Source organism: Euprymna scolopes, chromosome 36, assembly GCF_053919585.1.
Source record: "Euprymna scolopes isolate OS-2025 chromosome 36, ASM5391958v1, whole genome shotgun sequence".
Classification (NCBI taxonomy): domain Eukaryota; kingdom Metazoa; phylum Mollusca; class Cephalopoda; order Sepiida; family Sepiolidae; genus Euprymna; species Euprymna scolopes.
In genome coordinates this window covers 45,374,309-45,389,461 of record NC_136517.1, presented here as the reverse complement: position 1 = coordinate 45,389,461, position 15,153 = coordinate 45,374,309, and the positions used below count along the sequence as shown (strand labels likewise).

Sequence of the window (15,153 nt, the reverse complement as noted above, 5' to 3'; positions counted from 1 at the left end):
GTCAATGAGACAACAACTCAGTGATCGTTTTTGGTGGGAATTGGGCAGAATTTGACTATTCAAGGGGGCGAGATAGCAAGAACTTGTTCACTTTGGACTTAAAGACAGCCATGTTGTAGTCAGCTGGGAAGCAGGCCAGTGGAACAGAGTTCCACAGGCGTGCAGTTCCAGAAAAGAAGCTTCGTTCATCGAATTTGCTTTTAGATTTAAGCACTAATAGAAAGGGGAAATTGATGTTAGTGGTCGTAGCTTGATGAGTGCTTTTGTGAAAGTTTTGTGGAGGGGGGGGCTTTGAATGAAACTCAGTTGAACACTTGCCGTGAAGATAATGTTAGAGCAGGGACAGACTCCCAACGTCTCTTCTGTGACAAAGAGGTTGCGGGGAGGAGAAAAGAAGCCAGAGAACAGAACAGTTTCTAGAGTTGCAGTCTGGAAGCAAGAGAGGCAATATGCATCTGAAAATGTAGAGAGAATCTAAGTGAATATTGCCTTGAGACTCTGCCCGTGTGTAGACCATCTTAAGACTTAGTTAAAAAAAAAAAAAAGCAACCCATCTCTTGATAAAAGCATTTGATAGCCAACAAGTCCCCATTCTATTTCCATGCATGAGTACATTCATCTCAAGTTAAACAGAAGATCAACAACCGCAAGAGATCAAGGCTTAAGCATGGGAAAGTGATGATAAAAGAATGACAGATCAGTGACTATGCATGTATGTAAAAAGACTTTATTCTGTTGATGGTTTCTTGATCGCTCACTGGCAATAATACACATGTGCACCCTACGGGTTTGTTGGAAATGACATATGCAAACAGTTTGTTTAACTTTTGTTTATAAAAAATGTTACACAAGTAAGAAAGAGTGAACCAGGGAGTAATGGCAAATAAGGAGTGAATTCACATTCTTCAAAGCTCTAAAATGAGGCTTCATCACTGAAATGTAATTTAAGGTCATACCCAAGAGAGACTTAAAAAAGAAAAAACATTTTATGTCTAAAAAAAAAAATTTATTCATAGCTTTTATCCCCAGACGAGGCATACTGACACATAACATAAGGGGCTACTATTTGAGGAGATTGTGGAGAGTTGAGCAGCAGGCTGTCTATTCACATTACATTTAAACTTCAGCAGTTTAATACAGTCAGAGACGCAAGAAACAGGGAGGGAAAAGTCTAGCAGTCCAGGGGAAGAAACTATTAGACCAGGAGGCTTTCCGGCATCTAGAGACCTCAACAATGAAGTAGGGGGATTTTACTATTTATGGTTAGTCACGGGCATGTATGTTGAGGGGGCACAATTGCTATGAGTTCATCAGATAACATTCCATTAAAGTACTTGTAAAATAGTTGCAAGGATGCAACATTGCAGTGATGGGACGAAGGTTGGAGCTTGGCTGGTAGTATAGGACTTAATAGATTTGAGATTCTTATTTTGGACCATATTTAAGAGTGAGAGATTAGTGATAGCTACAGCAGCCCAGGTGTGACAACAATACTCCATGTATGGGTGAACTGTGGCTTTGTAAAAATATAGGATGCTCTCTTGTAGGAGTTATTTTTTTCTAAATTGAGGGAGTCCATTTTCTTTGCAGCAGCCTTAGCAACGTCCTCAAGTATTTGTTCCACTTCATGTTGCCCCAAATTTTTCTAAATAATTCATAAATAAAGAGTTGCTCAAATTATTTGAGTTTTTTTTTTTTTAAATCATAAAAGGAAAAAGTGAAAAGGTAGAAATTAAAAAATAAATGAAAAAAAAGGAAAGGATTACTATTTTACTCATATACTTACAAGTATTTTTTGTTTTCATAAACATCATAAAGTCCCAGGACATGAGGATGTTCAATCAATTTCATAATAGCAATCTCTCGTTCAACCTATCAAAAAGAAAAAGATAATAAAATTACACATTTAAAAATTACAGACCAATATCAAATTTCAGTATATATTTTTAAATGATTGATAATTTGTATTATTTGGATTATTCAGACTACAGTCTTGGATATTATTCTCCCAACATTTTGGCAGATGTAAGCTCCAACCTACTTTAGATGCATCTTGTCGAACTCTGGAATATTTCTGCGAAACTCTGGAATCTGTATGTAATTTCGAACGAAACCGTTTATTTAATCCATAAAGATGCTTGTTCTTGTTCCATCAGCCATGACAATGTAGAAATCTTCAGTAATTTATAATTGTATTCTTAGTATCGCCCGCACTAAGGATTAAACCTTCAACCTCTGCAAGGACCTACGATATAACGGATCTAAGTGTTAAGTAACAATCGGTTCTAAGAGACATTCTTCTGGGGGGTCGTCAAAGGTTCAATCTTAAGTGCAGGCGATACTAGGAATACAATTTTGAATTACTAAAGATTTTCTATCCAGTCATAGTTGACAGAACAAGATTAAGTTACATTCTTTTCACTGACTGTTATCTTCATCTTTGTTGTTTTTTCACTATAGGATTAACCGCAACCGGATGGGAATGCAGAGTTTTGTAACAGTATTCCCAGTAATTACTACCTTCTATAGTTGTTGTTGTTGTCTCACTACATTTTGGCCAATTAATCCTCTGGCCTGCTTGGGTAGTATTGAAACCGCTATCTTCAGACAATGCTCACGTGGAACTGTAGAGATTCAATGACTATCCATTGCGCCATGGTGAAACAACAATAACTATGAAGATGAGGATAACAGTCTGCAAAAAAGAATGAATGCACAAATTATGAATCCTCATCTCAAAGGATGTCAAAAAAATAAATAAATAATAATAATACCATTTGGTACAGAATGACAATGGAAGACCAGATAAGAACACAAAATTGGATTTATAAGACCATAAAATCCAACTTTGATCGCCCTTCGGGGTCCGTGACACAGTAGTAGAGGCATTGAGCCTCTATGGTTCAAGGTGAGCGTTGTCTGAGGATAGCGGTTTCAATCCTACTCAAGAAGGCCAGAAGATTAGTTGGCCAAAACATGATGAGACACAACAACTATGGACGGCAGTAATTACTGGGGATAAGTTACGAGACTCAGCATTCCTATCCTGATGCAGTTAGTCACCTGAAGAAGGCCAGAGGACGAGTTGGCTGAAGCATGGTGAAACAACAACAACAATTATAAAGATGAGGATAACAGTCCTCAAAATGAATAAATGCACAAATTATGAATCCTCATTTTTTTTTTTTTTTTTTTTTAAATTGATTACACCTGTGTATACTTTTTGCCGAAAATTACCTTTCAACATTTAACCTATCTTTTCGATGATTGATCATGTTTTTTTTCTTCCCATGCAGGTGTCTGGTGTGAGGTGTATAATCTTTATTCAAATTAATTTTTCCGATAATTATTTTATGTTGTTTCTTGCATATTGTCCCCAGGTGCACCTATTCTTGTAAAAAATGATTCCTCAGTGCACACAGCCTGGATATTACAAAAAAGATCACAAAGGGAGATAATGATATGAATTGACCAAGAATAATATTGAATGATAGTTTATATTAATGTATGTAGCATGGAACTTGGCTTAGTGAAAGCAATTAGCAACCATATTTAAGAACACACATAGAATAATAACTCTCAGTATATTTGCTTCTTTTAGGTGCCGAATTATTTTCTTCTTTGTTTTCTTCACCAGCAAACGAAAACAGTTCATTCTTAGTAGCAGCAGTAGTATTCAATTTAACTGAGTGATGGTCTGAGCCCTCAGATAAACAGAGTGGCAGCCCAAAGCAAAATAATATAACATATGACAATCAAAAATTTTTTTTCAAAATTTCGTACAGATTCTCGATTTTTGATGGAAAAATTTTAGAGTTTGACAAGATGCACCCAAAGGTTAGAGATTATATTGGCCGAGTAATTCTTCTTCACTTTTTCATTTAAAATAGAAAATATCCTGTCCTCAGTGAGAGAAGAAAAAATTGATAGTTTTCTGTGAAAAGAAAAATTCGAAAAATTCTTCTGCACTTTTACAGTTAGTGTTCTTAGTCTTGAAAGATAAAATTCCTTCAAAGGTTATTTAATTTGGTTCAATCCAAAGTGTCTTTTTGAAACTAGATTTTCTTCTTCGTTAAAGCTGACCTTGTATCTACTTAGACCTTTTGGGTAGATAAATTGATAATTTTATTTTGTACAATTTTATTAGAGAACTGATGCAAACATCAGTTTAATGCGTATTTGTTAACTGTCTATGGAAGAAATTTTAGTTTTAAAATTTAGAATTCTGTATGACATGTAATCGCCATAAGTTTATATTTATTTGACATTTTTAAAAGCTTCAACATGTCGGCCGCTTATTAAGAGTAAGTTACATTCATTCTTTTCGTGGACTGTTATTCTCATCTTCACAGTTGTTGTTTCATGATTATATTGGCCGAAACAATGTAGAAATTGGCATCTAAGACGAGAACAGTAGTCCAAATAATACAATATTAAATTAAAACTTCTTTTTAATTAATAAATGTTCGAGCACAATTAAAACAATTACAAAGTACTTCTTACCACTAGATAAAATTTATCGACAATCAAAATGTTTATTAAATTACAAAATTAAGAGAATAACGCACATAAAAATGAGTGTTATTTTACTTACATCACGAACTGCATCATAACATTTATGAACAACAGGGGGTGCTGCATGCATATTTAGTTAAGTTTAGTTTTTTACGCTTCACTTAAACTTTGTTCACCACCAAATGTACTCTTAAAGTAAATTTGGATATGAAATATCGGGTTTGTATTACTATACACATAGATTCGAAAAAGTTGTCAAAAAACAAATATATAACAAATAAATGTTATAAAAGGCAAGATAAGTTACTTTTCTACCAAACTGGATATATTTTTCGTGTTTTTATTCAATGTAACAGGTTTATTCAGCTCGAAAAGCATAGTGTTTACCGATGTATTGGAAAATTCAAAATTGGCGCCCGACTCTCTCTTTAACACGGTAAGTTTGTGAAAAGGTGTTATAAATAATAAACTAGACAAAATACTGTTAGAAATTCGCTCAATATATGTTACCTTGACATAGGTTGACATATTTCGGTGTTTTTTTTTTTAATAGTATTTTGTCTAGTTTATTATTTATAACACCTTTTCCCAAACTTACCGTGTAAAAGAGAGAGTCGGGCGCCATTTTGAATTTTCCAATACATCGGTAAACACTGCATGTTTTTCAAGCTGAATAAACAGGTTACATTGAATAAAAACACAAAAAATATATCCAGTTTGGTAGAAAAGTAACTTATCTTGTCTTTTATAACATTTATTTGTTATATTTATTTTTTGACAACTTTTTCGAATCTATGTGTACAGTAATACAATCCCGAAAAATCAATTATTTCTAGTGCAGACTTTAAAAGAGAGAATTACACCTCTTACTATTGATTGATACTAAAATCAGGCATCAGTTTTTAGATTAAAAGTCACTCAATGTAGCAGTAAAACTATTAATCCCAATATTTTTTGGGGTATAGTGATTTATAGTTAATATGTTTTAGATTTGCATCAAATAGGAAAAGCATGGAAAAGGAAACAGATTAACAACTTTTGTCTAACTGCAACATGTTTAAAAATGGCGGACCATATGTTTGTAAATATCATGTTTACAGAGATATATAAACAAAACTAGCAGAGCTATTCAGCCTTGCCCGAGGCTATTAGAAGACTAAATAGAAGATGTTAAATGGTGTTAAATTTTCCCCCTCTCCCCACAGAGGAGGAATTCCTTCTTTATGTGAAAAGTGAAGAAATAAAACCCAGGAAACTTTTAAAGCACTACTGAAAGTGCCAAATAAAATTAAGGATGCCTCCAGAGTACTACTAAAACTAAATTTCTCTCACCCTCTTTATAGAGAAGTGAAAATAGTTGTTTCATGATAAATTGTGTAATTTGGAAGTTTTAGCTGGACATACAAAAAGACTCACACACAGACAACTTCCCTTTATATATTAGACTAATCTGGGTGCCCGGCATTGCCCGGGTGTTTGGAGGTGTGTATGGAACAAAAAAAAAAAAAGTGGTAGTAGGCAGGCTCAAACCCATGCCGTGAAGGCGGAAAAGAAAGTGAAAATCTGACGTCTTAGCCGATGTCTCCATGATACGACTGGAAGTCAAAAGCGTTGAAATTAACGAAAGTCAATACAATGGTGACAATGACTTGCTAAAATGTTGACGAAAAAAATCGACCCCTCCTTGTACAAAGCAGCCGAGTTTAGGTTGAAGGAATTAATGTTTTTGGCCAATTTTTCGGTGTTTATCGTCTGAGACGCCGAGCTTCAAAATGATACCAATCTTGTCAGGATTCGTCACCTCTGTTGCAAGTTTTTGCAAGACATACAAATATACATACATACATTTAAACAGACAAGTGAGATTTATAGCATAGATGGAATTATTATGCCGTGTTGCTGTTGGTACTTATGCAAAGAATGACACATATTTTGTGGAAGTTGCATTGGCATATTTCGGCAGCTTGAGTAAACCATCGGAATATGGCAAAACTCTGAGCTAATGCAATAGACGACAGTTAATAAATTGAAAGAATATATATAGAGATATATTTTACATGCAAATCGCTCCAGACAAGGCATGAAGCCACTTGATGTAATAAACTAACAAGAACAAAAGCTAATCATTATACAAACAGGAGATGCCTATTGACCTTAGTCTTAAAAAGGCCAGGGCTGTAGGTAGAATGAAAATAGTATTTTGCATGCAAAAATTTTAATCATTAAAAATAATTTATTTTAGTAAAACCGTCATGTAACAAAAAACATTATCATAATAAATAATTTTTTTCATACACCTCCATAGAAATACCGCCTACTCCAAAAAGTAAAAGAAAAAGTTTTCATTTGTTGATATATATATATATATATATATATATATATATATATATATATATATATATATGTATATATATCTGTATGTATATACGAGGGGCGTGCAATAAGTAATGCCCTGACCCACTTCCAGTTGTCTGATCTAGCTGAAATTTTGTATGTGCAATGATTTATATCTCTACGGGTTATGTGGCAAATTACAGCTCTGAAATAATTGTGGTTTCTGTTTTATAGGTGTTTGAACTGAGTCAGGTGCGAAATGGAGCGTGTTGAATGTCGAGCAGTGATCCGGGTTTTTGTATTTGAAAGGACGCACACCACAGGAGACTTTTGATGAAATGAAAGGAACTTATGGTGATAATGCCCCATCATATGACCTTGTAAAACGCTGGCATTGTGAATTTAAATATGGCCGGAAGTCTGTGGAAACATCTCCCAGACCTGGTGCCCCACCCCACCACCTTCTGTCATTGATGAGGCATCTGTCCGTCTAGTTGAGGCTGTCATTTTGGAAGATCGGTGCATTACTATTCACCAAATAGCCCAAGATGTCAAGATTAGTACAGGGTCTGTGGAAACTATCATTCATGACCATTTGCATTGCATAAGGTGTCTACCAGATGGATTCCCTGGAAGAGAAAATCTAAGTTAATATTGCTCCTAGACTGTCCATATGTCGGCACTCACGGTCAAAAATGCACACATGTTCCCTATGCGCTTGTTGGAAAAGACATGCAAATTGTTTGTATAATCTTGAAAATGCTACATTTGGGCTGGTGAATCGCCGTTTATTTGAGAGTTCTTGACAAGGCGCAGAAGCAAGGGCAAGTAGCAGAAGAATATTTTAGTGTTTATGAGTGGTAGTTGATTCAAGATATCAAAGAAGGTAATTTGAAATGAAATAAAAATCCAGTAATATTTAAAGATCAAAAGATATTGATGTCAATTATACACAGCGAAAACATGTTTTTTCTTTTAATTTAAAAGGACTCAAATAGACTCTCTTCTATTTGTTTGTTGAATGTTAAGAAAGTATGAAAATAAATACTTAACTATATACATGTTATATTATCGACGTTGCCCCCGACCATCCAAGTGTTAGAAAGTAAAAATAAGAGGAAAAAAATAACAAAAGAAGAGGAAATAAGTTTACCAGCAGAACAAAGGTATAGGAAGTTGTCCACCAACGCAGACAAAGGAAGCTGAAATGGGATTTTTAATCAAAGTATAGCAATAAATGGGAAGAAAAGATCAGTCAATATATTTAAAGTTAGTTTTAGGTGTGGCAGTAGAATTTGCAACAGTTTTACAATGATTAGGAATGGTTTGTGGACAGTCTTGGGTTTGTAACGATTAACAACAGTTAGAGGAGGAGAATTGCAAATTAGACACGGTCAAAGGCAGGTTGTGGCTTGCAAAAGATGAGGGGGAATGAATTGATCAACTAACGAAAAAAGAGGCCTTGACAGATTTCCCCATGATGGTGTTGCACACGTCACCAGAGTTCAACTAACATCAGAATGCGTTTTCTATGTTTCCTGTGGAATTATTTTATTTTTATACTTGTGAGCCATTATGCACCCATCCACAGCCACCAATGTGAAAGATGATGACACAGTCCAAAGAGATGAAAGAGAGGATGAAGGGAAAGAAATGCACAGCACACAACGTTGGAGTCTGTGGTTGTTGGGTGGGTACTATGTGGTTATTACACATATATGTGATTATCTCCACTCGCATGCAAACATAATAGTGCTCTATTCATAATATTGAGCATACATCTATTGAATTAAGAAGTTCTTCATGATATATTTGGAAAATATTTATAAAGATACTTTTTTTTATAATATAATACTCTTCTATGTATTCCTTTTTTTATATCCATTACTAGCAGGCTGCCCAGCATTACCCAGTCGTAAAATATGCTTAAATATGATATTTTGATTAATACAGATTTCGTATTTATTATTATTATATTATATTGGACCCAATATATAGTAATGATTTAAAAATTAAAAAAAAAAAAAAAATGTCACGTGCACCACCACCAAGAATCAAAACCAAAATATTTAGCTCATGATTTATTTTTTCCTTTGACGTTAATGCTTGAGCTATGAAGACATGTTTGCTCCAAGGCTAAAATTAAAACATGAACCAATAGCTATTACGTTACACATGCATATTTGTAATGCCGTCGTTCGACCTTCACCTGGCAAATTCGATTTGTTTTTTATTTTCCCATTTTTGCCCCGATTTTCCCAGGCTAAAACCCAAATATAAAGTTTTGCATGGGTTCAAATACTCTATATATAAAGTTTCATGTCTATAGACTAAAAACTGACAGAAGACTTTGGTAGGCAAAATTTCTTAAACAAATATATATATATATATATATATATATATATATATATATATATATATAAATATATATAAATGCATATAAGATAGGTTTATGTTTACTAGAAACTTTTTACGCAAATATTACGTATAAATCATGCAAAATATCTGCATGAATATAATTACAGATAATAGTTAACTAAAGATGATCATCCCATAAGAAAACTGAAAAGACTAATAGGGAATTAATTAAAATGATTGTTTAAAAGAATATGCAAATTAGCCAGATCTTTTGCAGATGAATGCAACTTCATGACCCATATATAACAAAGTTGTATTTTTGTTAAAAAAAAAAAAAAAAAAAAATCATTGTAAATATTGTTCATATCATCTGGGGCTTTAAGTAGATCCAACCCCTAGAGTGCATGAGGTATTGTGGTGACTGCAACTAGTTATAGGGAATAGACCAAGTGGACGACCCTCGACCCCCATTCTCCCCCCACCACACACCCTTTTTGGCCTCATGCCACATTTGGAAAGATTAACTTTCATATTTTATATAATTTTTATTTTAAAAATTTTGTAAAGTGTGAAATAATTTTTTTGAATAAATATTTAAATAAATAAAAAAAAAGGGGTTTTTAATATGAATATCAATACACAAAAAAAAATTCATAGGAGTATATATATATATATATATATATATATATATATATATATATATATATATATATATATATGAAAAAAAAGGAAAATTGGATTTATAAGTATAAATATTAGTATCATTAGAATTGTCATATAAATATTAATACTAGCTTTAATTCAATTTGTAAACTGAAATAAATTTTTCTTGAATATATATATATATATGTATATATATATGTATATATATATATATATATATATATATATATGAACAAATGATTAATAAAACATGTTAAAAGACATCTTGAAAAAGAGTTAAAAACATATTTAATCACCTCACCCTTTTTTAACCAAGTAAGATCTGTGACTTACTTGTAGTTTCATTAAATACTTTTATATGCAAAATCCGATCCTGCATTTTGCTAATTCCTGCCCTCTGATGAGAAGGAAAGTATTTCTTCGAAACTCCGCGGATTAAGGACTATCCACTTATCTTGTGCTTCCTTTTTTTAAAATTAAATATGTTTTGAACTCTTTTTCAAGATGTCTTTTAACATGTTTTATTAATCATTTGTTCATATTATAAGCTCTATTTCCTTTTCGGTTTTATTGAGCTTTTACATCTGGCTGAGTTTATTTTACTTGTAAATATTAACTCTTTAATATTTATAATATATTTTAAGTTTACCATTTTGATTACCTTGGTAAACTTATTGTAATTTTTATTATATATATATATATATATATATATATATAGTATATGCTTGTATTGCCACGGTTTCCTAGATGTTAATTTAATGAAACTCTAGTGTTTATAAAATAAAACCCAATAACAAGGAGAGTAATATTATTGTCTGATTTTCTTTATTTATACAAACATTATTGGCTACATATGTGCATACATGTTTCAGCTGTGATTTCTTTCGAAATCCAGAATCATCAAGTCACTAGTCTTAACTGGTTTCAAATGAGAATGTATGAGTTCTTTTTTTTTTTAAAGGTTTGTAAAAAAAAGAACTCATACATTCTCATTAAATTACAGAAATAATATTACAATGTGATAGCAATGAAAAAGAAAAAAATGCATAAATAATTTTGGTTTTCACTTTTCTATATATATATATATATATATATATATATATATATATATATACACACAAAAAATTTTTTAAAAGCTTCTAAAAGGAATCTTGAACTAATTAAGTGAATAATCAGACTTTTATTAAGTTCCTTTATTAAATTGGATTTGCGATGGTTTTATCGTGCTTAGTGTTTGCATATGTGATGCAGGTATCAAAAAACAATTCCAAGGTCAAAAAAAAAAAAAAAAAAAAAAAAAAAGAAACGATGCTGAATCCCAAATTCCAACACCATCCAACTACAAAAAACGTTCATTTAAATCAATGGTTCCCAACCTTTATTTTATTTATTTATCTATTTTTTTTTGGTCCGTACACCTCAAGAAATTTCCCTCAATCCTTGTCCCCCCCCCCCCTAAAATTTAGATCCTAAACATTAGGACGTTCTGAACTCGTGGTTTTAATTTCGTGGTTAGATTAAATCTATTCAGCCATGTATTTAATGGCCATTAAATACGTGGTTAGATTGAATCGATTCAGCCATGTATTTAATGGCCATTTAATAACAATATTTAACCTTAAAAACAAAGTAAGGAGTTAGTACTTTGCAAAAGAAAAAGCACACACACACACACACACACACACACACACACACACACACACACACACACACACACACACGATAGTAATATTGTGGCAATATTATGACTCCCGGGTAAAGTTGACCGACCTTACTAGTGAATTCTTACAAATTATTCAAACAGGCAAAGCTATAATTATACCATAGTTCATATGAGCACGTGGGACAATATCAGCAGCAGAAAAAGATGGCTTGCTTGTGAAGAGATTAGCAGCAGCAGTAGCCGATAGAAGCGCATATGCAAATTAGAAAGTATGCACAAGAAAAAGGAAAAAAAATGGAGAAAAAATGCACTACGTGGTCAGGTGACGCAAAGTGCGCGTCAAAGAAAATGGATGTGTAAAGTCAAGGATGAGAATGAGTCAGCTGTGGCCAGCATACGGTCAGAGGAAGGGGAAACATGACCAAGCTAGGTGGACATGTGGCAGTGAGAAACTTTTTAAGTGGTGTTGAGACAGAAGAGAAATAGTAATGAAAACCTTTGTTAAAAAAGAAAAACGCTGACGTGGATTTTTATCTATTTATTTCCAGTTTTATTATTATGAAATACTAAAGTAAAATGTAACGCCACATAAAGTTACATAATTCCAACACTAGCGTATAAAGACCAGCTGGTAAGAGCGTAGGGAGTCACGAAATCAACTAAGATGTTTCTGGTGAATTAATGAACGATGGCTTTCGTGAGTGAACTAGCATTCTCGGTAGAGAGATCCCACCTTCTTCGCAGCAGCCTTGGCAATGCTCTCAATGTATCTGCTATATATATCTAGCTGTCTGTCTATCTATCTATCAACCTGTCTATGTAATTTATCTACCTAATCTATCTGTCCATCTATGTACATCTATCTATCTATGTAGATAACTATCTATGTAACAATGCAATTTATCTGGGAAAAGTTTATTTGGTGGAGAGAAGAGAAAAGAAATTGATTTACAACTGTCTCTGTTTCAGAGAGGAGAAAAAGAGAGAAGAAAGGAAAGTTATTAAATTAGATATATTAGTTTCAACGAAAACAGAGATTCTAGCCATTCAAAACGTGTTTCTTAAATCAGAAAGAAATATAACAGCATCAAACCAGACCTTTTCAGCAAACGAGCGTTTTCAGTCGAATGGTGACCTTTGGTGAGAGAAGAAACCACTAGCAATGACAAGCAACCAATCTCAGAGAAACCCTGGAGAGTGAAAATACTGTTTTAGTATGTTTGATGTAGAAATTGTGTTGGCACATAGACATAGGGTCAGTGCAGCTTTTGTACACCCCAAAGCTAAAACTGACAATATATGCATGGTTCCAGTGTCCAGTGAATGCTTTAAGAGATTTAAAGATCCGAGATTAGATGAGGTTACATTTGTAATTCAACAGTTGGGGATCGCATTTAAGTGTAATCAACCGTGACTGTGGACAATAGTCTGTGTGAGCGATAGCGAGTTACAATATATAGTCAATACCATATCTTTTATCTAAACTTTTCTTGCAACCCCTGGATTATCGTCTTCCACCCCCAGGTTGGGAACCACTAATTTAGATGATCCAAATGAATCAATACAGTGAGAATTCTTACCTCTAATGTATTCAACTTGTATCCAAAGTGAATAGATGTTGGTTTGTGGATATGTTGTTTAGAAAATAAAATAAGATGGGAAAAAAATTAAAATAATTTCACCTCAAATTCTGTTTGAAAAATTCTCACACTGTACAAATATAATTTATTTATTTTATTCTTTACAAAAGTGTAAAAAAAAAAATTGTTTTTAGATTTTCAGACTTATTAGAAATGTCTAAGCATACTTTTAACACATAACTGCATTTTATAAGATTTTAAAAGTTGGACCTAAATTAACATTTAAGCTGACATATCAAATGATTCTGACTATTAGCCAATTTTCATTTGTTATTGCTGTACCATATTATTGGCAATATGACATACTTTGTTACAGTTTATATAAAAAAAACATTATATAGTCCCACCCACACAACTAGTAACAGAAACATTTATGACAAAAAAAAAAAAAAAAATTAATATCAACAAGGGGGATAACTCCTATTTTAATTGAAGACTGTAATACAAAATGGAGGAAAAAAAAAGCAAGAAAGCAAAGTGATTCAACACAACAATCGTCTCCAGGAATTCTCCTAGAACCATCTTCAAGGATTCTCCTACAACCCTTTCCAAAGATTTTTCTACATCTCTATCTGCATTCTTCCCGTGGCCTACTTTCATACAGTTAAGCATCGAGATTTTGTGTTACTTTGCAAGATCACTAGTTATAAAACTTGTGGATGCCACCATCTTGATCCCCCCCCCTCAACTCAAGCAACTTGATTCCACATGATGTGTGGATGCTTCAACAGTAAGCCATTTTCTTGGTTTTGACAATTTTCCATATAAAAGATTTGTTTTTCTTACAAGTACAATTTTATTTCTTTTTCTGTATAAGTTTAACATATTAGCAAACAAGTTAAGATTAAAAATTAAAATGATTTCATTGAATCAATATCGGATAGGTAAAGCTAGTTTATTAATAAAACAAATGTCGGGTAATATAATTAGAATTAGACACACGTGTATGATACTCCCCCCCCCCTTTTCATTCCAACATTTCATAATCAATATTTATTGATAAATGTATTGATTTAGTATCAATATTTTAAATTACAAATTTATTTTTTTAAATGAATTCTATTCGATTTTTAGCAAAAAGTTCATTACACACACAAGCATATATATATATATATATATATATATATATATATATATATACACACACATACACACACAGCATAATCATGTTAAAAAACTGGTTCCCATTAGATTACCAAATTTAAGCAACATTGAGCCTGGGCAGTACAAGATGGGTGATCATTTGGGAATACCAAGCGCTGTATGTAGGAGGTTTCGCCATTTGTCTTCAAGAACTGTACTGTAAAAGTCATCTCCCTTGTTCAGAATATACATGCAACTGGAAAACGCTTGTGAATTTGATATTCCCATTAAACTTCCTCCTTTGGAGAAAGCTAGTCCAACCCACCGAAGGTGAATGCTGATTTATGTTTAATGGATAAAAGAAACAGTTTACTTGATGGCTGCTATTCTAAATTCATAACTGTATGCCTGAGTTATTTCCCTTTGGTTTGAAGTGTTTTTCAAGATGATAATGTCCATAGGTTCATAATCAATATTATGATGAGGATAATATTTGAAAGAGAATCTTACTAGTAATAATATTGAATTGTATTTTAGGAGAACTATTTATTTTCCTGAAAGAATAATTCTCCATTGTTTATCCTCAATGTTGCATGTATAATCAAGAGAAAACATTTTGACCTCGATGAAGAAGAAAAAAAAAAAAAGAAAAAAAAGAAAAAAAAGAAAAAATTTAAAAATAAATCAGAAATTGATTAAAAAATGTAGTTAATTTTGTATTATTCAGATTACTGTTCTCATCTGGAATGTTATTCTCACAAGGTTTCAAGTCTGTGTAACCTTTGACCTTGTCGAACTCTGGTAATCTGCATGGAATTTTGAATGGAACACTTTATTTAATCCATGGGAGCAATATGCTCTTGTTCTATCAGCCATGACATCTACCCAGTTATGATT

General features: G+C 32.7%; 1 protein-coding gene across 36 annotated transcripts in view; it reads right to left on the bottom strand.

The window, feature by feature from the left end:
* LOC145260441 (serine/threonine-protein kinase BRSK2-like) overlaps positions 1 to 15,153 on the bottom strand; it is a 685,204-nt gene that overhangs the window by 387,395 nt on the left and 282,656 nt on the right. For all 36 annotated transcript variants that reach the window (XM_080118482.1, XM_080118488.1, XM_080118489.1 and 33 more), the window contains exon 3: positions 1,787 to 1,872. In XM_080118482.1, coding sequence (XP_079974608.1) covers positions 1,787 to 1,872 — 86 coding nt within the window. The remainder of the gene's footprint in view (positions 1 to 1,786; positions 1,873 to 15,153) is intronic.